The sequence below is a fragment of the Trachypithecus francoisi genome, unplaced genomic scaffold (assembly GCF_009764315.1).
Source record: "Trachypithecus francoisi isolate TF-2019V2 unplaced genomic scaffold, Tfra_2.0 Lachesis_group14, whole genome shotgun sequence".
In the NCBI taxonomy this organism is placed as follows: domain Eukaryota; kingdom Metazoa; phylum Chordata; class Mammalia; order Primates; family Cercopithecidae; genus Trachypithecus; species Trachypithecus francoisi.
The window spans coordinates 61,528,644-61,555,306 of NW_022681459.1; the positions used below are offsets into that span (position 1 = coordinate 61,528,644).

At 40.8% G+C, this 26,663-nt stretch overlaps 1 protein-coding gene and 1 long non-coding RNA gene across 5 annotated transcripts in view; one reads left to right on the top strand and one right to left on the bottom strand.

Annotated features, from left to right (window-relative positions):
* MRTFA (myocardin related transcription factor A) overlaps positions 1 to 26,663 on the top strand; it is a 215,522-nt gene that overhangs the window by 83,424 nt on the left and 105,435 nt on the right. The window contains exon 1 of one of the 4 annotated variants that reach the window (XM_033233848.1): positions 9,139 to 9,438. The exons of the other annotated variants lie outside the window; for them this stretch is intronic. Coding sequence (XP_033089739.1) covers positions 9,393 to 9,438 — 46 coding nt within the window. The 5' untranslated portion in view covers positions 9,139 to 9,392. Of the gene's footprint in view, positions 1 to 9,138; positions 9,439 to 26,663 lie in introns of those variants that run through there. 4 annotated transcript variants of the gene reach the window in all.
* On the bottom strand, positions 16,675 to 22,046 carry LOC117096448. The gene is made up of 4 exons (XR_004442488.1): positions 20,769 to 22,046; positions 20,304 to 20,378; positions 20,023 to 20,218; positions 16,675 to 17,169 (listed from the first exon to the last, which is right to left on the bottom strand). It is a non-coding gene; the product is annotated as an uncharacterized LOC117096448 (long non-coding RNA).

Below are 26,663 nucleotides of genomic sequence, written 5' to 3' on the forward strand. Positions count from 1 at the left end.
GCTGAGAACTTAGGTCTAAAAGATAAAAGTTGATCTGCTTGTGGATCCTATCTAGCCAGGGCTTGGAGAAGCCTGGAAACATCTGTGTAATGAACTAAGCCCTTAGGCTTCAGCTCAAGGAGTTCTGTCATCCATTGAATCAGTGTATCATAATGGAAAGTGATTTCTTTTACCAATTACATATATACCAATTATTTTATACATATACCAATTACATGTATATATAATTGGTGAAAGAAATCACTTTCCATTATTATATATTATATATATTTGAGACAGTGTCTTGCTCTGTTGCCTAGGCTGGAGTATGGTGCTCACTTCAGCCTCGATCCCCTGGGCTCAAATGATCCTCCTGCCTCAGCCTCCTGAGTAGCTGGGACTACAGGAGTGTGCCACCATGCCTGACTCAGTTTTTATATTTTGTATAGACAGAGTCTTGCCATGTAGCCCATGCTGGCCCTGGCCTGTATTTCCTCTTTTGTGAAGTGGTAAGTTAAGTCTTTTAGAAACCTACTCTTTCTATTGTATTGGTTTTTTCTTGAATAAGAGTTCTTTAAATTTCCAGAATACTAGTTTGTTGTTGCTTAAATATATTGCAGACATCTTCTCCCACCTTGGGATTTGTCTTTTTCTTTCTATTTATCCTGTCTTTTGATTAAGAATCTCTAAATTTAGCTGGGCATAGTGTTTCATGCCTATAATCCCAGTGCTTTGGGAGGCCAAGGCGGAAGGCTGACTTGAGGCCAGGAGTCCAAGACCAGCCTAAGCAACATAGCAAGACCCCCTCTCTCAAAAAAATGAGCCGGGCATGGTGGCTCATGCCTATAGTCCCACCTACTCGGGAGGCTGAGGCAGAAGGATCGCTTGAGCCCAGGAATTCAAGATTGCAATGAACTATAATCATGCCACTGTAGTCTAGCCTGGGTGACAGAGCAAGACCCCATCTCAAAACAAACAAAACACAAAGAGAATTTCTAAATTTAATATAATTTATGTGAGTCTTTTATAGTTTGTGAGTTTTGTGTCTTGTGTTTCTGGAAATGTTTTTTCATATAGGAATAAGGTAAGACACAAGTTAATTTTTTTTTCAAGTGGATTCCCATTTATTGAAAATCCTCTTCTTTCCCCACTAATCAACGGAGCTACCTCTTTTGTATATCAGGGACTTAGCTATGTTTCTGAGCTCACTCTTTGGTTCCATTGGGCTATTTGTGTATTCCTGCCCTCACAGTTTTAATTATGATAACTGTAATAAGCCCTGTTGTATGGGAGAAGTAAGTCCTCACACCTTGTTCTTGTTCAAGAGTTTCATTCTTGCCTGTTCTTGGTCTTTTGCATTTCCATATAAAATTTAAAATCACTATGGGATTTTGATTGGAATTGCATTGCATCTATGAACCAATTTAGGAAGAACTGGTATTTTTAGAAGATTATACTGTAAATGTGTATTTTCTGCATTTATTTAGATCTTTTGTAAGGTCTCCCAATGGGTTTTTAAAATTTTTCTCTGTGATGATCTTAACACATCTTTTGTTGATTTATTTTTAGACACTTCGTATGTTTTAATGCTATTGTAAATGTTACTTTTTACAAAAATTTTATTTTCTAAATGTTGCTGATCTCAGATATTGTTCTGAGAGATGTAAAGGTGCAGTTCTATGTGTGTCTGTGGTCTGAGGTGCTGGATAGGATAGGAAGAGCTATGTAAAGAAAAGTCATCAGGAGAATGGGAGTGAAAAGGACCTTTCCTCTTTCACCGTGGTTTTTCTCCTCCTTTGTGTAAGATTTAAGAATTATCCATTTGTTTTCACATGTGCAGCCTGTGGAATAAAGGGCAGATCATGTATTTTTTTCCGTAAGGTTACGAACCGTATCCTTTCATGCCATAATGTTGCACAAGAGGTTCTAATTAATTGCTGGGAGAAGTAAAAATTTTGAGTAGGCAGTTTCTGATCCAAATTACAACATTTCTTGGGGAAAGGAAAGAGATTTGTTAATTATATTCCTCACCAAACCTGATTTTCGAGGATTTTCTAGATTAGGTCCCCTGTTGAAAATCCTCCAATCTTAGGCATGTCAATTGATTAAATGATTCTGTTTATAATGTGACTTAGAGAATTTCATAACCTACTTCATTCCAGTACTTAGCGATAATCAATTTCTCATTCTTACTTATTCATCACATGTTATGCTAGGCCCCTGGAGAACAGATACCAGATAGATTTCCTGCTCCAACACAAAACAAAACAAAAACAAAAGCCCAAATTCTAATGGATCCCATCTCCCAGAGAAATCACTGTTAGCATATAGTTTATATCCCTCTAGTGTTCTTGCAAATGTATGTTTTTAAAATAACTGAGCTAATACAACAGACCCAATTCTGTGTCCTGCTTTTTTCGTATTATTGAAATATTTTTATAAATAGCCTTTTTTAATGGGGTGTATAACATTCTGTTCTGTGCCATCGTTTATTTACTTTCTCCTTAGTTGGACAATTGAATCATTTTCTGTTTTTCACACTTACATTAATGTTTGGATAAATATCTTTTAAAATGTTTTTTGCATTTCAGATTATTTCCTTAGAAGTGGAAATATTGACTTAAAGAATTTGACCATTTTAATGTTGGAAAAATTATTCTGTGTTTGTTAAGATCTTAGCACTGTGTGCTAAGTATTGGAGAGAGGGTAATGAACAAGACAGATAAGGTTCTTATTGTCTTTCATGGAACTATAGAAATTCCATGAAAGACAAAGACTCAACAAAGAGTTAGATGAGCTAATTCATAGTTACAAACTTTGGTAATTGCTTTTTAAAAAAACAAAAACACAAGTTGTTATAACAGAATAACAGATCTAATAGTGAGGGTTTTAATGTAAGGAAGGCTTCTTTGAGGAAGAGACATTTAAGCAGGGATCCAAAGCGTAAGTAGTGGTTTGACAAACGAAAGAAGTACTAGCATGTGTGAAGACAGGGCTGGGGGTGGAGGAGGAGAAATCAGGAGGAGGAGGAGGCAGAGGTTATTGGGGAAAATTGTCACAAAGGAACGAGAAGAGTGTCAGTATATCTAGTGGAGGGAGTTTGAGAAGAAGTAATGTGAAATGAGTACTTTATTTCAGACATAAAGTATGAACGAGCCATGATGGTGCCACTGCACTGCAGCCTGGGCAACAGAGTGAGACCCTGTCTTAAAATAAATGAATAAAAATGTTTAAAAAGTGAGCTTAAACTATAGCCATCACCTAGGCCGGGCATGGTGGCTCATGCCTGTAATCCCAGTGCTTTGGGAGGCCGAGGCAGGCTGATCATGAGGTCAGGAGTTCAAGGCCATCCTGACCAACATGGTGAAACCCCGTCTCTACTAAAAATACAAAAATTTAGCCGGGCGTGGTGGCAGGCGCCTGTAATCCCAGCTACTTGGAAGGTTGAGGCAGGAGAATCGCTTGAACTCGGGAGGCGGAGGTTGCAGTGAGCCAAGACCGTGCCACTGCATTCCAGCCTGGGCAACAGAGTAAAACTCTGTCTCAAAAAGAAACACACACACACACACACACACACACACACACACACTGCCATCATCTGTCCTGGGTCTAAGGAATAGCATACCTGTGGTAATGTGTGATACTCCCAGGTTTGCAGGTCTTGACTTAGTACTTCATCAGCAGTAGGTTGTGGTCACAGGAAATGGAAGCTGCCTCAGGACCTGTAGCAACTTGCTTGCATGCTGGGTTATGTTATCTTTTGAGTGGTGCCCAATACAAGGTGTCTAGGGGAAAGTCTTAACTGGTTGGAGCCCATGACATTTGGGTATGATGACTAGATTTTTTGTAGAACTGAGCCTCAATAAACTGATGCGTACGCTTATGAGAACTCAAATCAGAAATGGACACAGAAACTGGATTACATTTCTGTTCTCTGAAATCCCACAGAGTTCATAAAAATAAATTTGTTGCTTTTGTGTATACATGTGTAAATTACATTTTATTATAGAAATTAATATTAGTGAAATTGACAGCTTTGTGTTTAAAGATTTTTCTGTGAGCCAAAGTTCTGTTTTTCTGATTTCTCTTATTCATTCCCTATAATTTCAGCATTTTCATTCTCATTAAGACTTAATATTCCTGAGGGTATTATTGTCAGTGTCTTTGTGTTAACTCCATACTTCAATACTTTATGTAGTTTTCTAAGTAATAATACTTTCAGTATGTATTCTAATGAAAATTCTAGCACCTGCCCTTTCTGGGTAGGTAATGATTTTTTTTGTTATGAACTTTTCCCATGCCATTTGAATTTCTGTGATAAATAAGGGCTTTTCATTACACTTGGCACACATTTATGAATGCTGTCATATATGTCAGACACTGAGCAAGATTTGGGAATGCAGAGGAATTTTTTGTTTGTTTGTTTGTTTGTTTGTTTTGAGACAGAGTCTCAAATTACAATATGCCTCATATTACAGGCATATGCCACTATGCCCAGCTAATTTTTGTATTTATAGTAGAGATGGGGTTTCACCATGTTGGTCAGGCTGGTCTCGAACCCCTGATCCACTTGCCTCAGCCTCTCAAAGTGCTGAAATTACAGGTGTGAGCCAACAACCCTCCTGGCTAGGATTAAGCCATGCGGTAAAGAACAATAACGGAGGCAGGCACAGATGCTGGGGGAGCCTAAAGGAGGGTTAGGGTAGTTAGCATATCCGTGGAGGCTGTGAGAAAGATGGGGAGAGTGCCAGGAATCAGAGAGGGCTTTATGGAGAAGGCAGCACCTTAAACTGAATTTTCAAAGAGAAATAACAGTCAATTGGTAACAAGGATGGTTTTTAGTAGAAACAAGGCCGAAGAGAAGGAACACAGTTCAGAAGCTATTGCTCAAGTACACACTACCACCTGTGAAATACTACTGTCAAAAACTTTAACCTGGGCTGGGTGAGGTGGCTCACATCTGTAATCCTGCCACTTTGGGAGGCTGAGGCGGGAGGATTGCCTGAGCCCAGGATTTCAAGACCAGCCTGGGTAACATGATGACGCCCCCCATCTCTACAGAAATTTTTTTTTTTTTTGAGACGGAGTCTCACTCTGTCGCCCGGACTGGAGTGCAGTGGCCAGATCTCAGCTCACTGCAAGCTCCGCCTCCCAGGTTTACGCCATTCTCCTGCCTCAGCCTCCCGAGTAGCTGGGACTACAGGCGCCCGCCACCTCGCCTGGCTAGTTTTTGTATTTTTAGTAGAGACGGGGTTTCACCGTGTTAGCCAGGATGGTCTCAATCTCCTGACCTCGTGATCCGCCCGTCTCGGCCTCCCAAAGTGCTGGGATTACAGGCTTGAGCCACCGTGCCTGGCCAGAAATTTTAAATATTAGCTGAGTATGGTGGCATGTACCTGCGGTCCCAGCTACTTGGGAGGCTGAGATGGGAGGATCGTTTGAGCCTGGGAGGTCGAGGCTGCAGTGAGCTGAGATCACTCCACTGCAGTCCAGTCTGGGCAACAGAGTGAGACCCTGTCTGAAAAGAAAAAAAAAAGAGAGAGAGATAACTGAAAATTTGAACACTGATTGTTTAACTGATATTAAGGAATTTATAAAATTTAAGTGTGAAAATATTATAGTTACGTTAAGAAAATAGTTGTTGTTGGCCAGGCTCAGTGGCTCATGCCTGTAATCCCAGCACTTTGGGAGGCCAAGGCAGGTGGATCACGAGGTCAGGAGATCGAGACCATCCTGGCCAACATGGTGAAACCCCGTCTCTACTAAAAATACAAAAATTAGCCAGGCTAGTGGTGTGCACCTGTAATCCCAGCTACTCAGGAGGCTGAGGCAGGAGAATCACTTGAACCCGGGAGGTGGAGGTTGCAGTGAGCCGAGATCGTGCCACTGCACTCCAGCCTGGGCGACACAGCAAGACTCTGTCTCAAAAAAAAAAAAAAATTGTTAATAACTGCCAAAACTGTTAAAAAATTTAAAACTAGCCTAGGTGCCATGGCTTATGCCTGGATTCCCAACACGTTGGGAGGCCAAGGCTGGTGAATCACTTGAGGCGAGGAGTTCAAGACCAGCCTGGGCCAACATGGTGAAACTCCATCTCAGCTAAAAAAAAATATGTAAAAATTAGCTGGGTATGGTGGTGGGCGACTGTAATCCCAGCTAGTTGGGAGACTGAGGTATGAGAATCACTTGAACCTGGGAGGTAGAGGTTGCAGTGAGCCGAGATTGTGCCACTGTACTCCAGCGTGAGTGGCAGAGTGAGACTTTGTCTCAAAAAAAAAAAAAAGAAAAGCAACTATATTGATATCCTGCAGTATAGTGTCCCTTTAGAGTGAATTAATAGAGACTGTAGATCATATCAAATTTGTGTTGATTTGCTAGTTAGGATTAGAAGCAAAGCTGTTGTTCTATTGGAAATTAAGATCATTGTCTCTCATTCCCTTGGTGCTGTTAACTTGAAGTCATCTTCATTTGTGCAGAGCCCTTGTTAAAGTTTACTTTAGTTTTTTTTCTATGAAGTGTTACTGATTTGCACAAAAACATAATGGAACTGAAGCTTTCACAAGGGTTCAGACTTTTAGAATTGTAACTTTTAGAATTTTCACAATGAATGTTGCTGTGCTAATACTCTTGAGAGTAACTGCAAAATCTTAGCAATTGGGAAAGATTACATTGCTGCTTGTTTTATTTTTTAAAGATTACTGTTTAAAAAATTATTTTTCGGCCGGGTGCGGTGGCTCAAGCCTGTAATCCCAGCACTTTGGGAGGCCGAGACGGGCGGATCACGAGGTCAGGAGATCGAGACCATCCTGGCTAACACGGTGAAACCCCGTCTCTACTAAAAAATACAAAAAACTAGCCGGGCGAGGTGGCGGGCGCCTGTAGTCCCAGCTACTCGGGAGGCTGAGGCAGGAGAATGGCGTAAACCTGGGAGGCGGAGCTTGCAGTGAGCTGAGCTCTGGCCACTGCACTCCAGCCTGGGCGACAGAGCGAGACTCCGTCTCAAAAAAAAAAAAAAAAAATAAAATAAATAAAAAATTATTTTTCTTTTATTTAACTCTTTTTACCTCAAAGTGCCAGTGAGATAATGGGTGTGGAATTGCTAAGAAAAAGTCAAATCAACTGAGATGTTATGTTTGTTACTCCTATCGCATGACTCTTAGTATCTCCGGTGGTGCTGGACTATTGACACTGCAGCATTACATGCTCTCTTCTAGGGTGAACAGTTTTGGCAGGAGGGAGACAGTCCTCTGCCCTTCCTACCATCTTCTGTGCAGTAATCTTAAAATTTTGTATTTATTTTCCTGTAAATACCGAACTGTGAAAACTTGTTTCATTTAAAAACCCTCATTACTAGAGAGACAAAGTAAATTTAACAAAGACCAGGTGTGGTGGCTCAAGCCTGTAATCCCAACACTTTGGGTAGCTGAGGCAGGGGAATCACTTGAACTTAGGAGTTCAAGGCCAGCCTGGGCAACATGGTGAAACCCCATCTTTACTAAAAATACAAAAATTAGCTGGGTGTTGTGGCATGTGTCTGTAGTCCCAGCTACGGGCAGGCTGAGGTGGGAGGATCACTTGAGCCCGGGAGGTTGAGGCTGCAGTGAGCCAAGATCATGCCATTGTACTCAGTCTGGGGGACAGAGTGAGACCCTGTCTCTCAAAAAAAAAAAAAAAAAAAAAAAGAACAAGAAACTCCTCACACAGCAAATTATACAGCCCACATAAGGACCAAGGAGTGACTCAATCTCTCAATCTTCTCAACCTTTTTGGGATGCTTTTCCCTTAATTGCTAACCTTTGACCAGACTGTCATGTAGACTCAAAGTTGAAATTTACCTGTTTTTCATAAGTCAGTTTGAGAATTTGGTTGCCAGAAGGGGCCAGTGAGATGCTTCTGCCTTCCCAGAGCAGCATTTAGCCCACACTGGCTGCTACTCATTGCCTGTTGAGTCATTCCCACAGTTCTATATAGAGCTTTTCTGGCTTTTCTTTTAAACATGATGTTCTTGGAGTGAGAAAGGAAAGAAGTTTTTCTCTCTTATACTGAGTCTTCCTCACCCCAAATCTGCATTACTTCTCTTTACTAATAACAAAATATTGCCTTCAGTCATTCTGAGACTATTTTCTCTCTTAAGGTTTTCTAGTGCTTTTATTTACCATTTGTTTACTATGTAAGCATTAAGGTATTCGCTGGGCTGTTTGCAGCAGCCAGCTTTCACATACAGGCTAATAGTTAACCAGAAAGATTGAGGAATTCTAGATAAACATACCAAACATGGATTCTTAGTTTCCAACTTTTAAAAAGTCAATCAGATAGGCTTAAAGTAATCTTAATATCATTATTTTGATTATCAGTTAATGAAAGGTGCTGTGGGGAGTGGTGGTTTATGCCTGTAATCCCAGCACTTTGTGAGGCTAAGGTGTGCGGATTGCTTGAGCCTAGGGGTTTGAGACCAGCTACTCAGGAGGCTGAGGTGGGAGGAGCTCTTGAGCCTGGGAGGTCGAGGTTGCAGTAAGCCATGTTTGTACCACTGCATTCCAGTCTGGGCGACAGACCCTGTCTCAAACATACAAAAAAAGTAAATAAAATCAAATAACATCAGTATTCTCTCTATTCACAGACCATATATCTAATATAAGCATAAGTAAGAGGCTCTTTTAGGGGATTGACAGATCTGAAAGACAGATTACAGCTCCGGAATGTTTTCAGATGACTTTTTGAAACAGATATTTTAATTGGAGTGGGGGTGGAGAAATAGTTGAGCTTCTGTAGTTAAATGTTCAACTTCCTTAGCCTGTTATCTATAAATACCACAGATAAAAAAGCCGTTGGAATTCTTTTTCAGAAAATTTATGCAGCTTACATTTTGTATATATGTGTTTATATGTGTTTAATCCTCTTCCCCACCTCTCTTCAATGGGTCAGTAATTGGACTGCTTCTTTCGTGAGGTTGAGTTGTTTGGATTGTGTTTAATCTGTTCCACTAAACTGCATTACCAGCAGTCTTTTATAGTAGGATTTTGAACAAAACCTCATCTTCTCTTATAAAGAGAGGAAAAAAGCAGTTGATCTGTTTTCTGAAAGTCTCTTTATATATGTCTCTCCCCTCCAGAGACGAATAGCAAGGGGAGGAGCTCACTCACTGTTCTAACCACACTTAGTATGTCTTAACTGGAGAGCTTTTTGGTTTCCTGTCGGCAGTAATTCAACTTTGTGTCATCTTGACTCGCCTGAAGGGTGGATAAATTGGTAACTGCACTGAGAAGGGGAGTGAGTTCTCACAGTCTGATTTGAGCGTAAGGCATCAGATTGAATTTGTGAAAGCTTTCCATAGCCTTTCAAGACAGCTTTTCTTCTGTGACTTTGACTTTCTTCAGTATATTTGTGGACTTTTGTTTCTGGAAGAAGCCGTCATGACTCTACTGGAACCTGAGATGTTAATGATGGCAGTACAATCAGGTAATTCCCATAGATCCTAATTTCCTAATTTGCTAATAATTTCCTACAAATCTTATTTGCCATAGGCTTCTTTTAAAAAGTTGGTCAAATGGGGAGGAAGAAATGTACTGCATTTTCAGTTTTTTATTAATTTTTCTCTCATTGCAAATTCTAGTTATTCCAACAGCTTTGATTTAGATGCTTACTGGTTTTAAGACTATTCAGTCGAGGAGACCTATTTGAGAAAAAAACTATTCATCTTCTTTAATCAAGTGTTGTATTGTCTGTGGCACTGTTTTAAACGAAGGACAATTAAATTGCTTTGCTGTTTTATACATTGTCTTTAATCACTAGTCTACACTCTTTGTTTTTCTGAAAGCATCTTTAAATTTTTTTTCTTAGCTGTTCTTTCTCGTTTGTGGTATATCCTTTCTGTATCATCTTTTGGTTCTGTGGAAATGCCCTTAATAACACATAGGATTAGGACTGAATTTTGGAGATGGGTAAGTTTGAGCAAAGAGTCAGTCAACACAAGGCAGAATTTTTGACATTTTATCTCTAAAAACAGTTTTCCAATTGAGAGTTTTTTAAAACCTTTAAAAAATACAGTTTGTAATGGTTTCTTTTAGTGTTTTTACACTTGGAAGTCAGATATCTAAAAATAGGGAATGTTCTTTTGCTATTTTTAGATCTCTACTAAAATGTAATCTGTAGTGTTTTCTTGTTTGAGAGCATATCTTAAAAGATTCAGACAAGTGGCATTTGGGGACCTCTTCCCCATCCACTGGCTTTCACTCAAAGGGAAATAGGACTTCTTGGTTCTGGCAGATACTGTCTCTGGCAGAATTGGTCTCACTGTTCTTCTTGGGGAGCATTTTAGGTAGTATGTTGAAAGACACAGATATACATCAGTTGAAGACAGGATCAGATGCTATCTGGTTAATAAAGCTCATGATCAGGAAAGGGGCAAAGAAGACAGATACCACTACCATTTTGTTCTTTCTGGTTTTACTAATATGACCGTAATGAGTCATTTTTTATGCATGTAGGCTATGTCTTTCAGGTTCTTTCCTTTTCCTCCTACAGATCTGTTGAGCTTTGTGTTCTAAACAAGATAGTGTGCTTATCCGAATGCTTTCCATCTGTCTTTGATGAAAAAGCTCCTAGTTACACTAATTTGAATTTATTTTTCCTCTCTATTCCAGTTCTTTGCTATGTGTGGGCAAGTGCCTATTTTATCTTGAGGGTTAGATTTTAGCATTTGAACTCTCTCCCTTTTTAAAATCACCTTGTTACTTACAGATCATCTCAGTCCAGTAACTTTATAAAGGTTAAAATATTGTTTGCTTTCTTCTTAGGTAGTCTCAGTGTTCTCAACCTTAAGAGGGAAAGGGACATACTTAATATTTTCTTGTCTTGCCTGCTAAGAGCTATTTTTCCTTCGGCATGTGTTGGGCAGGGCTAGCCACCCATCTGTTGGACCAGCTACTTCATAAAACTTTCAAAGGATGATAGTATGTGAAAAGAAATTGACAGGAGTGTTGGATGCAGGTTGAATGAAAGGTCTGCCAAAAATAGCATGTATGTGAACTTCTTTCTTTTGTTTATGTTCGTAAAAGTGGAGAGACTGGATATAGAAAGTAATAGCAAACTGATATCTCCAGTACTTGCCTCCTAAATGATCAAAAACATTAGCAATGTGTTGGTTTTGTAAAATTGCTACTGTTTTGTTCTGAAGTGCTGTAGCCGTTACCTGGATCCTAATAGTAATATGACAGCTATATAGTAAAATACTGTCTTTCTTTATGATAGGAAATGAAAAAGCATCTGTTATGAAGCCTCAGTGAACTAAAAGCCATTCTCTGAAAAGTCAAGACTTTTAGACTTTATCAGTAGATAAAACATATGAGCCATAAATTTTCTAGCAATAGAATATTTTGACCTGTATGAATATATGCTTTATAGGTGAGACTGCTATTTAATGAGAGCTTGAAAGTAAACCTTGTTGCCGGGCGCAGTGGCTCAAGCCTGTAATCCCAGCACTTTGGGAGGCCGAGACGGGCGGATCACGAGGTCAGGAGATCGAGACCATCCTGGCTAACACGGTGAAACCCCGTCTCTACTAAAAAATACAAAAACTAGCCGGGCGTGGTGGCCGGCGCCTGTAGTCCGAGCTACTCGGGAGGCTGAGGCAGGAGAATGGCGTGAACCTGGGAGGCGGAGCTTGCAGTGAGCTGAGATCCGGCCACTGTACTCCAGCCTGGGTGACAGCGAGACTCCGTCTCAAAAGAATTCAGGATGGAAAGTTTTACCCTAAATAAAACTTCAGGATATTGAATATGATAGCAAACTTCAAGGGTACGTTGTATATTTATGAACAATTTTCTTTTGAATATTTGGACCTTGGGGGTTTTGGTGAGACATGTTCGTGTATGTTATATACAAACTCTCAGGCGTGGCATGGTGGCTCACACCTGTAATCCCAACACTTCAGGAGGCTAAGGCAGGAGAATCGCTTCAGCCCAAGAGTTCAAGACCCCATCTCTACAAAAAATAAAAAAAAAATTAGCCAGGCGTGGTGGTGCCCACCTGTAGTCAGAGCTACTTGAGAGGCTGAGGTGGGAGGATCGATTGAGCCCAGGAGGTCGAGGCTGCAACAAGCTGTGATCATGCCATTCTACTCCAATCTGGGTGACAGAGCAAGATTCTGTCTCAAAAAAGCAAAATAAAACTTTCATCCTCCTCACTGCTGGTGGTCTCTTACTGGACCTTTGAAACCAGTCAGATGTATATGTCTTCCTAATTAGATTATTAGCTTCTCAAGGGCAATATATTAATCTATATATTGGCTTCTGATACTGGCACATGGTATACAGTAAGTTTTTTTGAATGAAAGAGATGAAATTTGGATTGTCATACTTTACCTAATAAAACAAGTATAAACTTTTTTTTTCCCCACAAGTATAAACTTTTAAATCAAGATTTTATCGAAGTATTTTGAGATCTGTTCTTACAGTAAGAAATGAATCTTCTACCCACCATCCTGTATTTTAGCCAATCCTTGTCCAAAGCAGATGTTGAAAAATAGCTTTCAAAGTTGGAATTCTTCTGCATCTCAGAATGTGCAGTATGCCATGTCTGCCTGTGATGTTTATTGCTGAATGTAAGTGTTCTGATCAAATCACAGTTAGAGCTTTTCTTGCTACTATGGAAACGTATCTGGATCATTTTGATTAGAAAATGAATCATCTAAGATGGACATTATGGGGCTGGGCACAGTGGCGCACGCCTGTTATCCCAGCACTTTAGGAAGCGGAGGCAGGTGGATCATTTGAGGTCAGTAGTTCAAGACAAGTCGCCTGGCCAACATGGTGAAACCCTGTCTCTACTAAAAATACAAAAATTAGCCAGGCATGGTGGTGCATGTCTGTAGTCCCAGCTACTTGGGGGGCTGAGGCAGGAGAATTGCTTGAACCCAGGAGGAAGAGGCTGCAGTGAGCTGAGATTGTGCCACTGCACTCCAGCCTGGGCGACAGAGTGAGACCCTGCCTCAAATAAAACAAAACAAAAAAACAAAAACAAACAACAACAAAACAAGTAAGATAGACGTTATGGAATTTCTGAAGCTAAGTCTTAGGGAATTTGGGGGCAAGGTACTGACTCTGGTGTGTTTTAGAATGGAGAAATGCTAGGACTTGGCTCTTGACAGCTAATGTGTAAGGCTTTGACTAGACAGGCCCTAAGCTCTATCCAGCCACTGCAGTCCTCTTAGTTATAACAACAGCGGGACAGAATTCACAGAATTCACAGAAGTGAATTCACTTCTGTCACTTGCGGGACAGAAAAGGATTGAGACAGTTCCTGAGGTATGCTTTGGTCCATGACATAAACCTGATCTTAATGAGGCACAGTTAGGGAGTCACTTTGTTTTTTCTCTCTCTGTCTTGTGCATATATGTCTGTGTGCACACCCACACATTTGTCCATGCGTGGAATGTCTCTGGAAAGACCACAGAAGCTGGTAACAGTGGCTGCCTCAGTAAAGGGGAATAGAGAACTGGGGAGCTGGGGTGGAAGAGACTTTGTTGTTGTTATTATGAGAGTACTCCATAAATGCCAAAGAATATATAAAGTATTATAAGATTTGATTAATGCACACCTAACCAGCCTAAGAAAAACAGCACAACCCCTATACTGAAGTTTTCTAAGTGTTCTCTTTGATTTATCCTTCAGAAAATGCTTTTATTTTTAACTGTGTACTTTAAAATCTTTTTGGTTTTGTACCACATACGTGTTATTTATTTGAAAATATTTGTTTTATTTTTGAAAATATTTCTTCAGCACTTTGGGAAGGTGAAGTGGGCGAATCACTTGAGGTCAGGAGTTCGAGACCAGCCTTGCCAACATGGTGAAACCCCATCTCTACTAAAAATACAAAAGTTAGCCGAGCGTGGTGGTGGGCGCTTGTAATTCCAGCTACTCGGGAAGCTGAGGCAGGGGAGTCTCTTGAACCCGGGAGGCAGAGGTTGCAGTGAGCCTAGGTCACACCACTGCATTGCAGCCTGGTCAACAGAGTGAGACTCCATCTCAAAAAATAAAAGTAAAATATTTCTTCAGTCCATTTAGTCTCTCCTTCCTTGATATCTGTATACTTAAAATTCCTGCATTTTTTTTTTTTTAACTTCTGGTTCCCTAATCATTACAGTTTGTCTCTGCACTGTATGTTTGAGAATAGTATGGATCAAGAGGGGAGTGGCAATTAATAAAAATGAGGTTAAAAGGAAGTATCACAGGGCAGATTGTGGACAAGTAAGTTTTGCCCTTTTTGATAGTATGTTAACTCTTTTTTTGTTGTTGTTGTTGAGATGGAGTCTCGCTCTGTCGCCCAGGCTGGAGTGCAGTGGCCAGATCTCAGCTCACTGCAGGCTCCGCCTCCCGGGTTTACGCCATTCTCCTGCCTCAGCCTCCCTAGTAGCTGGGACTACAGGCACCCGCCACCTCGCCCGGCTAGTTTTTTGTATTTTTTAGTAGAGACGAGGTTTCACCGTGTTAGCCAGGATGGTCTCGATCTCCTGACCTCGTGATCCGCCCGTCTCGGCCTCCCAAAGTGCTGGGATTACAGGCTTGAGCCACTGCGCCCGGCCGATAGTATGTTAACTCTTTAAGGAAGTTGCCCCATTTGGGTTCACATCACTCAGAAGTCTATAAAACTGATGAAAAACTCCAGGTTGTACTAGCAGTACCTACTTTTTGGATCTCTTAATGCTCTAAATCTTTTGGCAAGGGCTACAATGGATGAAGAAGAATTGTCTTGGAATACATTAACACTAACGATAGCTGATGAGCTTTTAAAAAATTGCAAAAAAAAAAAATCTCATAGTGTTTTAAGAAAGTTTACAAATTTGTGTTGGGCCACATTCAAAGCCATCCTAGGCTGCAGGATGTACATGCTTGCTCTAAATATTAATGTGGACTTTAAAAGAACATACTTTTTTTTTTTTTGAGGAGGAGTTTCACTCTTGCTGTCCAGGCTGGAGTGCAGTGGTGCGATCTGGGCTCACCGCAACCTCCACCTCTCGGGTTCAAGCGATTCTCCTGCCTCAGCCTCCTGAGTAGCTGGGATTACAGGCATGCACCACCATGCCCCACTGATTTTGTGTTTTTAGTAGAGATGGGGTTTCTCCATGTTGGTCAGGCTGGTCTCAAACTCCTGACCTCAGGTGATCCTCCCGCCTCTGCCTCCCAAACTGCTGGGATTACAGGTGTGAGCCACCGCACCTGGCCACTTTTTTTTATATTCAAGGGATTTTAGAGTTTGAGAGAAACCTTAGGTAGGGAAACCTTAGGTAGAAAATTCTTGCCCTCCACTTTAAGATGAGGAAATTGACCCATTTCAAAGAAACCATCAGAGGCCTCTAATATATGAGATTGTTCATAATTTTTCCCAAAGGTTTTGGTTTTCTTTGGGTTTTTCCTTTGCAGGATTCTATCACTACTCAGACTGACTCACATCTTAGGAGGTGGAGATAAAAACCAGTGCCTGGGTATTTACCTTCCGCCTGCTGGGAAGTGGAGTCAGAATGCAACAGGCCTCATAGTTCTCCAGTGTACCTCCATCTTATCTTACTCTGTATTCCCTAGTCTTGGTGATCTCATACTTTAATGATGATCTCAGAAGACAGGTAGGTAGACAGACAGCTGTTGTCATCAGTATTCTGGCTTACATCTTACTGCCCCTTCTCTGACTCACTGATTTATCTGAAGTCCCCTTAGAGTTAGGATGCAGATCAAAGAAATTTGAATTCATCTGTCAGTCTGCATCTTTTTTTTCCCTCCTCTTTGTTTCTTTTTGGATGAGGCAAGCTGTCAAGACCAAGAACTAACAGTTTTAGCTTTATTAAAACAGTGCCAAATTAAATAAAGATGAGACTCATGAAGTCTTGTTTTTTTGGAACTTCACTTTTATGATTACCACATGCATTATTTTTAAAAAAGATTTTCCTTATAACAACAAGGAAAATAATGCTGAAAAACCACTCTGCCATCAATGACAAAAAAAAAAAAACCCCCACTTTCTTTGCTTTGCACTCATCAAGCTAAAGGGCAGTATCTGGCTGAGCTCATGGTATCAGAGGTCTGGTGCATTAATCTCATGGCAAAGTCACATAAATGGATGATGGTGGCAGTAGGGTGAGTATAGAGGGCTTAGAAAAGAGGAATATATGGCAACTACATAGTGCAAACAAACTCAGTAGTGAAATTTTTGTAGTCTGTCATCATTTGTAAGTATTTTAATGTGTGTGTGTGTGTGTGTGTGTGTGTATTTTTATTTTTATTTTTTTGAGACAAGGTGTTGCTCTGTCACCCAGGCTAGAGTGCAGTAGTGTGATCATAGTTCACCGCAGACTCAACCTTCCTGGCTCAAGCAATCCTCCCATCTCAGCCTCCCAAGTAGCTGGACCACAGGCATGCACTGCTACACCCCAATATATTTTCTCCTCCTCTGCCCCAATAAGTTTTTTATTTTTTGTGAAAATGAAGTCTTGCTGTGTTGCCCAAGCTGGTTTTCAACTCCTGAGCTCAATCAGTCCTCTGACCTCTGCCTCCCAAAGTTTTGGGATTACAGGCATGAGCCACTGCTCGTAAGCCCCTCAGCCTTATGTATATTGTTTGATCTTCACAACAACTTTTTGCAGTATCTGTATCTTCACAATGTACAGAGGAAACTGAGGCTCAAAAGCTTAAGGGCACACAGTAAGAGATGGAACAGGTGTTTAATTTAGCTTTTTGAGTTTAAATACTATTTATTACATGATCCATTTAAAATTAATCGGGTCATATCCCTCCATACTCACAACCTGCCAGTAATTCTCATTCACTGGAAAAGCCACAGTCCTTATACTGTTCTACAAAGTCCCACATGAACTGCTTTATAACTCTTGATTTTATCTCCTTCTCTTCTCCCCCTTGTTTATTTTACCCCAGCCATATTGGCTTTGTTTGCTGTCCCTGAGCACCTTAGCTCCCGTACCAGGGCTTTTGTACTTGTTATTCCTTCTGTGTAGAGCACTTTTCCCTGAGTAGCCTCATGGCTTGCTCCTGCATCACCTTGAGATTTTTGATCAAATGTTCCTTTTGGGCCCGTTATGGTGGCTCATACCTGTAATCCCAGCGCTTTGGGAGGCCGAGTAGGGAGAATCACTTGAAGCCAGGAGTTCAAGGCTAGTCTGGGCATCATGGTGAGATGCTGTCTCTATGAAGCAACAGCAACAACAACAACAAATTAGCCAGGCATGGTGGCACGTGCCTGTAGTACTAGCTACACAGGAGGCTGAGTGGGGAGGATCAGTTGAGCCCAAGAATTTGAGGCTGCAGTGAGCTATGACTGCACTCCAGCCTAGATGACAGAGCAAGACCATGTCTCTTAAAAAAAAAAAGAAAAAAGTGAAAAGAAAAGTTACTTTTTCAGTTAGGCACTCCCTGACCATCCTATTTTATAAAATCTTGCTTTTATTTTCCTTCATACCACTTATTTGACTTATAGTTCATTTGTTTATTGGTTGTGGCTTTCTCTTTGTAGAATGTAAGTGCCACAAGGAGGATTTGTTTTCCTTTTTGATTTTTCTCCATTGAATACTTTCTACATTGTAAATGTATAAGAATACTTTCTACATTGTGAGCACTTAATAATTGTTGAATAGGTGATATACCAAAATTAGGAATTTTTTTAGGTTAAGTGTGTTCCTGAGACCATGCCTTGTAACTGTTTGTATAGTGTGCCCTAACTGAAGAGGCACTATAGTATAGCACATTGGTTTTCAAAGTGTGGTCTGAGGACCCCCAGGTGTCCTTGAAACATTTTCAGTGGATATGAATCAAAATTTTATATATTTATACTAAAATGTAATTTCTTCTTTTTAGCTGTTGTTCTTTGATACGTGTACATTGTAGTTTTGGTTTTTTATATTTTTATAATTTTTTGAGACAGGGTCTTGCTCTGTCGCCTCCTACTGGAGTGCAGTGGTGGGATCTCAGCTCACTGTAACTAACCTCTGTCTCCTGGGCTCAAGCAGACCTCCCCGCCAGTTTCCTGTCCAGCCCAGGAGTTCAAGACCAGCCTTGGCAACACAGCAAGACTCCATCTTTACAAAATTGTTTAAAAATAATTTTGGGCCGGGCGCGGTGGCTCAAGCCTGTAATCCCAGCACTTTGGGAGGCCGAGACGGGCGGATCACGAGGTCAGGAGATCGAGACCATCCTGGCTAATATGGTGAAACCCCGTCTCTACTAAAAAATACAAAAAGCTAGCCAGGCGAGGTGGCTGGCGCCTGTAGTCCCAGCTACTAGGGAGGCTGAGGCAGGAGAATGGCGTAAACCCGGGAGGCAGAGCTTGCAGTGAGCTGAGATCTGGCCACTGCACTCCAGCCCTGGCGACAGAGCGAGACTCTGTCTCAAAAAAAAAAAAAAAAAAAAAAAAATTTGAAAATGTGTAATAATGTTTACCACTGATCTGTATAATTCTAGCAAAGTGGCTTCGAGGCTGTACACCAGAATATGAATAACTGTCTCTGAGTAGTGAGATTTCATGGGGGACATTATATTTTTTCCACCTTTTGGATTTTCCCGTATCTTTCTGATTTTCGATGATGAGCATACATTTCTTCTGTATTCCAATAAAGCTTATGTTGGCCGGGCACAGTGACTCACCCCTGTAATCCCAGCACTTTGGGAAGCTGGGGCGGGCGGATCACTTGAGGTCAGGAGTTCAAGACCAGCCTCGCCAATATGGCGAAACGCCATCTCTACTAAAAATACAAAAAAATTAGCTGGGCGTGGTGGCCCATGCTTATAATCCCAGCTACTTGGGAGGCCTAGGCAGGAGAATTGCTTGAATCTGGGAGGTGGAGGTTGCAGTGAGCCGAGATTGCGACATTGCACTCCAGCTTGGGTGACAAGAACAAAACTCTGTCTCAAAACATACACACACACACACACACACACACACACAAACAAAACAAAGCTCATATTAAATTGTGTGTATGTATGTACACAGGTAGGTACAGTTAAAAGAGGGAGAAAATGGGTGGAAGCATAATGATTAGAAGATAGAGCTGTTTAGAAAATAGAGGTTTGGGACCTCTGCAGTCAAAGTGCTGTACTGACGAAGCAATGCATGATAAGGAGGCACTCCATCCCATTAAACTGTTCCCTCTGACCAGTTGAGTTTGTATAAATCTCTTTTACATTTTTGCCTTTGTTTCTATTTTGTAAGATTTATTGAAATTTATCTTTGCAGTGTTTGTGTTAGGCCATGTTCTTGGCAGAGCTATAACTCCTTCCTGTGTACACTCATTTACTCTCAATTTGCTGAACCTCTCAAGTTTTCTATCAAAAAACAACACACTAAATTTTTTGTTTGTTTTTGTTGGGTAAGGGTAATCTGATTTCTTGTAGGCATAAAATGGTGGTGTTAGTATAAAATGTTTTAATTATTTCTTTGTGTAGCTGTTTTTGTTTTTTTTTTTTTTTTTTGAGCCAGGGTCTCACTCTGCTGCCCAGGCTGGAGTACAGTGACATAATCACAGCTCATTGCAGCCTTAACCTCCCCTGGCTCAGGTGATCCTCCCACCACAGATTCCTGAGTAGCTGGGACTACAAGTGCACATCACTAGGCCAAGCTAAATTTTTTTTTTGAGAGACAGGGTTTCACTATGTTACTCAGCCTGTTTTAGTTATTTGAAAGTGCATTTCTGTAATATATTTTGTTCATTGACTGTAGGGTGTGAAAATTGTCCTTAACAATTCATGTATGCTGTATCTTTCTGATTTTCTGTTTTTCTGTTATTCCTTGCAAATAGGATCTTGAGGAATTAAAATATTAATTAAACTTGATTTTCTGAACTGTTATCTTAGTATATTCTCTTGGGAATCAATAAGATTCTATTCCCTCAAATCAGTGCCATAAGACTAATTTATTTGGTTATGTAAAGCACTAAAAACTTTGGTATCAGCATTAATTAGGTTACTCAAACAGATACTATGTCCGTATTCTTCTAACACCTTGCTACTCAAAGTGTGTTCCAAGGTCCAGCAGCCTTTGTATCACCTGGAAGCCTGTTAGGAATGCAGAATCTCAGACTCCACCTCAGACCTGCAGAATCACAATCTGTGTTTTAAAAAGATTATTTGTGGGATGCAGTGGCTCACAGCTGTAATCCCAACACTTTGGGAGGCCACAGTGGGCAGATTGCTTGATGTCAGAAGTTCGAGACCAGCCTAGGCAACATGGTGAAACCTCATCTCTACAAAAAAATGCAAAAATTAGCCGGGCATGGTGACACACACCTGTAGTCCCAGCTACCTGGGGGGCTAAAGTGGGAGGGTCACTTGAGCTTGGGAGGTCAAGGCTGCAGTGAACCGTGTTTGTACCACTGTATTCCAACTGGGCCACAAAGTGAGACCCTATCTCAAAAAAAAGATTGTCACATGCATATTAAGGTTGAGAAGTTCAGTTCCAAAAGATATTTTATTTTTATTTCCCGAGATGCTATGAGATGTGTTGAATTTGCATGTGGGATTTATATGATATCTAATTAGTATGGAAGAATAGGGTAAAACAGGAGACAAAAAAGCAAAGCTGCGCCTAGTATAGTGCTCTGTGTTAGATAAATGTTCACAATTTGATAACTTTTTTGTTTTTGCCATTTTTCTTGATTTTTCAAAGAAAGAATAAATAGGCTCATTTTTGGCATTCTAGAATGTTTCAGTGGGAAGGATCTTAGACATGACCTGATAACAAACCTTGGTTTTACAGGTAAACAAACCGGGGGCTAAGAATGTTAAGTGACTTACCCAAGATCATATAGCGTGGACTGCCTGTGACCTGATTTTCAAACTACTGATCTTTGTGCTACCCCTCTGTGTTGCTGAAGGCCATCTATTGTTAGTTGGTTCTATTGGTGTTGGTTGAAATCATCCTGAACACACCTGTGACTGGGCACAGTGGCTCATGTCTGTAATCCCAGCACTTTGGGAGGTTGAGGAGGGCAGATCACTTGAGGTCAGGTGTTGGAGTCCAGCCTGGCCAACATGGTGAAACCCCGTCTCTACTAAAAAAACAAAGATTAGCCAGGCATGGTGGTTTGCACCTGTGATTCTAGCTACTGGGGAGGCTGAAATAGGAGAATCGCTTGAACCCTGGAGGCGGAGGTTGCAGGGAATTGAGACCATACCACTGCACTCCAGCTTGGGTGACAGAGTGAGACCCTGCCTCAAAACAAAGCAGAACAACCATCCTGCACAATTATGAGTGAGAGTAAATCCAACACATCTCACAGCATCTTGGGAAAATAATAAGACTCACTCTTCTTCTTTCCCTTCAGTGTGAACTCATGTAATAACTTCAGAGAAAGACATTTCTCTGCTGTCTGGAAGTTGAACTCCTACAAACTGGTGGAGCTTGCTGCTCAGTCCTGTGCTCTCTGAGCTGAGGGAAAGGTGTGGGGATTTTCTGTTCTACTGAAATGGCAGGATTGTGTCATGGCAGTGGTTTTGAGTGTTTAGAGGTAGTGTTATTTTAATTAGTTTTCTAACTCTGGTTTAATTAAAAACTTACAAACTAGGAAAGAACTGGCTATCTGTATGTTAAGAAAATTAAAAGAGGGCTGGGTGCATTGGCTCACACCTGTAATTCCAACACTTTGGGAGGCTGAGGTGGGTGGATCACAAAATCAGGAGATCGAGACCATTCTGGCCAACATGGTGAAACTCCATCTCTACTGAAAAATACAAAAATTAGCTGGGTATAGTGGCGTGCGCCTGTAATCCCAGCTACATGAGAGGCTGAGGCAGGAGAATCACTTGAACCTGGGAAGTGGAGGTTGCAGTGAGCTGAGATTGCACCAGTGCACTCCAGCCTGGGTGACAGAGCAAGACTCCATCTTAAAAAAAAAAAAAAAAAAAAAATAGAAGAGGAGAGAGAGAACATTGACTCTTACCTTGTACCATACACAGAAATTCATTTGAGGTTGGGTGTGGTGGCTTATGCCTGTAATCCCAGCCCTTTGTGAGATCAAGGTGGGTGGATCACTTGCAGTCAGGAGTTGGAGACCAGCCTGGCCAACATGGTAAAACCCTGTCTATACTAAAAATACAAAAATTGGCCAGATGTGGTGGCGGGCACACATAGTCCCAGCTACTTGGGAGGCTGAGGCAGGAGAATTGCTTGAACCCAGGAAGCAGAGGTTGCAGTGAGCCGAGATCACTCCCCTGTACTCTAGCCTGGATGACAGAGTGAGACTCCATCTCATAATTAATTAATTAATTAATTCAGACTGTGGGATGCTACTTAGCAACTTTTAAAAAGGGGCACACTTTTTAGAAATAAAACACCCTGAATGACTCTTGAGAATTATTCTGAGTGAAAAAAGCCAATCCTAAAATGTTACATTTTGTATGATTCTATTTATGTAACATTCTTGAAATGACAAAATTACAGATATGAAGCACAGATTGGTTCTTCGTATTGTCAGGGCCTGTGGATGGTGTGGGGCTGAAAGTAGATGTGGCTATAAAAGGTCAATGTGAGAGATCCTTAGGGTGATGGAAATGTGTATGTTGACCGTATCAGTGCCAGTATTCTGGTTGTAATATTGTACTGTAGTTTCGCAAGATGTTACCATTGGAGGAAACTGAGTAAAGGATACATGAGCTCTTTGTATTAGTTCTTATAACTACATGTGAATCTATAATTATCTCAGAATGAAGTTTAAAAACTGCAGACAGTTTAGCAGCTTTTCAAAAAGTTAAACATAGATCCTGTGACCTAGTAATTCCACTTTTAGATATATATCCTAGAAAATTGAAAACATTTGTCCATGTAAACATACATACACAAATGTTCATAGCAGCATATTCAAAATAGCTAAAAAGTGGAAACAACCCACATGTCTTTCAGTTAATGAATAAACAAAATATGGCATATCCATACAATGGAATATTATTCATTCATAAAAAGAATACTGTTGATATATGTTATAAAATGAATGAACCTTGGTTGTATGTGGTGGCTCATGCCTATAATCCCAGTACTTTGGGAGGCCAAGGCAGGTGGATCGCTTGAGTCCATGAGTTTGAGACCAGCCTGGGCAACATGGTGAAACCGTATATCTACTAAAAATACCAAAAAATTAGCCAGGCCTGGTGGTGTGTGCCTATAGTCTCAGCTACTCTGGAGGCTGGGCCACAACAGTCCCTTGAACCTGGGAGATGGAGGTTGCAGTGAATGGGGATCAAGCCATTGCATTCTAGCGTGAGTGACAGAATGAAACTCAGTCTTAAAAACAACTACAAAAAAATAAATGAACCTTAAAAACATTTTCCAAATGAAAGAAGATAGACACAAAAGGCCACATGTTGTACGATTCGGTTTAAATGAAATGTCCAGAACAGGAAACGAAGAGTGACTGCTGATGGATACAGGGTTTATTTTTGGGGCAATGAAAATGTTCTGGAATTAGATAGTGGCGATAAACTATGGAATTACGCACTTTGAATGGTTGAATTTTATAGTATGTGAATTATATCTCAATTTTTCAAATTGTATGAGGAAAAAAATTCAGGTTTCTCTAGTGACAGCAGATCAGTGATTGCCCGGGGCTGGAAGTGGAAGGAGAAATTGAGTACAAAGGACACAAGAAAACCCTAGGGATGAAAATACATCTCTTGATGGTCATGGTTATACAGGTATATGCCATTGTCAGAATGCATTGAATTGTACACTAGGTGAAGTTTATTGTGTCTGAATTGAAGTTCAATAAAGTTAGTTTTTAAAACTTACAATAAAATTATCTTTAGTTGTTGTAAGCTTAAAATGACCTTTAGGTTAAAATTCTCTTATCTCTTATTAATTATAAAGCCAACAACTATTGCAAAAATTACCTCATGGAGTCTGACTTCCATTGTTAGTTTCTATTCCCACGTTTCTATCCAGTTTCCAAAGTGAAACTAGATTGATCACTTTTACCCAGACTCTGCTCTTAGGCCTTTGTACTAGCCTGACTCCCTTACTGTACTTGTCAGAACCCATGAGTGGGTGTGATTGTTCTAACTTTTTTTTTAAGTTTATGGAACATTCTATTGCTTTTTTGCTTTATGTACAACAGAAAAATGTCTCAATTTGGGTATAACAAATCAGGGTGATTGCCTTTCACCTCCACTTTGGAGTGCTTTGAGCCAGTTTGGACACGAGGAGGTTGGAGTTAAAATGACTCCTGAAGGAAATAAGCAAGCATGAGAAGGGGGGGCAGCACTGGTAGGTAATGCTAAAACAAAACCAAGTGTGTGAGCTTCTTTTCTACCTACATCGCCTTCGTCTCTCAACCCTGATCTTTTGCCAAGAAGTGAACTGATTAAATGAAATATACAAAACCTTCCAAGGTTTGAGAAGGGTTCTAGAGGGTGGTCTCTAAATGAGAAGGACCATCTCTATAGGTGACCCTGAGTTTTATCCCCAAATTTCCTTCTACCCCGATGTACCCATCCTCACTCATTTTTCGGGTCCCACCAAGCCTAAACTCAGGGGTAGTTTTCCATTTAAAATTCTGCCTCACAGGTGGACGCATCTTTTTTATTGTTTCCCTTAAGCACAGATTAGACTCACTTTATTAAAAGAGACCATGCAGGAGCATCCCTTGAGACCGGGAGGCAGAGGTTGCAGTGAGCCAAGATCCTGCCACTGCACTCTGGTTTGGGCAACAGAATGAGACCCTGCTTCAAAAAAAAAAAAAAACAAAAAAAACCCAAAACAAAACCACCACCACCGACAACAAAAGCCTCCAAAACAAAAATCACAAAAACATAAAAGAGACATGTTTCTAGAATATGGAATTCTAGAATTCTAGGAATTCTAAGTGGATTTTGTAAGAATTCCAGCAAAAATAAATATATTTAAAATAATAATAGCTAACACTTAGAGTTTACAGTGCATGAAGAGGAAAGACAGACACTGTTTTGTTTTTTTCTGTACTCTACTGCTCCTTTCAACACTCCACGTCTCCACGTCTGATGATATCACATGTGTGGTCCCCACCCCCACAACAACCAATTCTCCAACCATCTGGACACCAACTGGGTGTTCTGCAATTTAAGTCAATTTTGACACTAATTCCCTGGAGTTAGTGCAGACCCCACAGGTTAAGGGCTCAGGCCCACGATTGCCCCAAACTTCAGATGCCGGTTGATGGTGGTGGGTCTTCAGATTATCCATAACTTCTGTCTGACTCGGCTATAAATCAGAGGTTTCCACAGTCCCCTTCTCAGGTTGGATCATTTGCTAGAATGACTCACAGAACTTATGACGCCCTTTTACTTAAATTTGTCAATTTATTATAAAAGATATAACTCAGAAACAGCCAAATGGGAGAGAAGCATAGGGTGAGCTATGAGGGGGTTGCGTGGAGCTCCCATGCCATCTCTGGGCATACCCGCCCCTCCCAGCACTGCCTGGGTTTATCAGTCCGGAAGCTCTCCGAACCTTGTCCTTTTTGGTTTCTGTGGAGTCTTCATCATGTAGGCATGATTAATGACATAATTGGCCATTGGTGAGTAGGTCAATCTCCAGCCCCTCTTGCCTCCCCAGAAGTCAGAGTATTGTGGGGCTGCAAGTTCTAATCCTCTAATCATATGATTGTTTTCCCTGGCAACCAGCCCTCATCCATAAGAGTTTTCCAAAGTCAGCTCATTAACATAAACTCAGGTATGGTTGAAACGGACCTGTTATGAATAACAAAAGACGACTCCTTTTACCTTTGTTATTCTTAGGAAATTTCAAGGTCCAATTTCAGGACCTCAGTGCCAGGAACGAAGACGAAGACCAAATATGTATTTATTATAAATCACAACATTGCAATGTGGCAGGCAGTGTACCAAGCTCCTTACATATATTAACTCTTACTCTTTGCAACAACTATGTGAGATGGATGCTCTTATCCCATTTTACAGATAAGGAAATTGAGGGACAAAGTGCATTTGAAACCTATCCAGTGCTACACACTTGGTAAGTGGTACAGCTAAGATTGTATCCCGCTGGCCTGGGTTAAGAATCTATGCTTTTTACCTCTATATTGCCTTTCACATGAACTTCAAGCCCTTTTTCAGATCCTGTGTGTTAGCTCTTGATAGGCTGTTCTAACTTGTCTAGGTTCCTTTGCTCTATTCTCCCAGTACTTAGCCTGCCTGACTTTTTAGTCTCCCTTCCCTCCATGTTTGATCTTTCCCTGCCAGAACACTACAACATACATGTAACAAAAAAAACCCTCTAACTTTTTCTTCTCTTAGAATATGTATTTTAAGGGGCGGGCACAGTGGCTCACACCTGTAATCCCAGCACTTTGGGATGCTGAGGCAGGAGGATTGCTTGAGTCCAGGAGCTGTAGACCAGTCTGGGCAACGTAGTGAGACCCCCATCTCTACAAATAATGAAAAATTAGCCAAGCGTGGTAGTGCACACCTATCGTCCCAGCTGCTCGGGAGCTGGGGCAGGAGAATTGCTTGAGCCCAGGAAGTTGAGGCTGCAGTGAGCTGTAATTGTGCCACTGCACTCCAGCCTGGGTGACAAGAGTGAGAGCCTGTCTCAAAAAAAGGAAAAAAAAAAAAAAAAGAAGGAAGAAAGAAATTATGTTGTCCTAGACATTCTTTCTGCATAGCAATGGCCTTCTTTTTTAAAAAATAAATTCGACATTTAAAAAA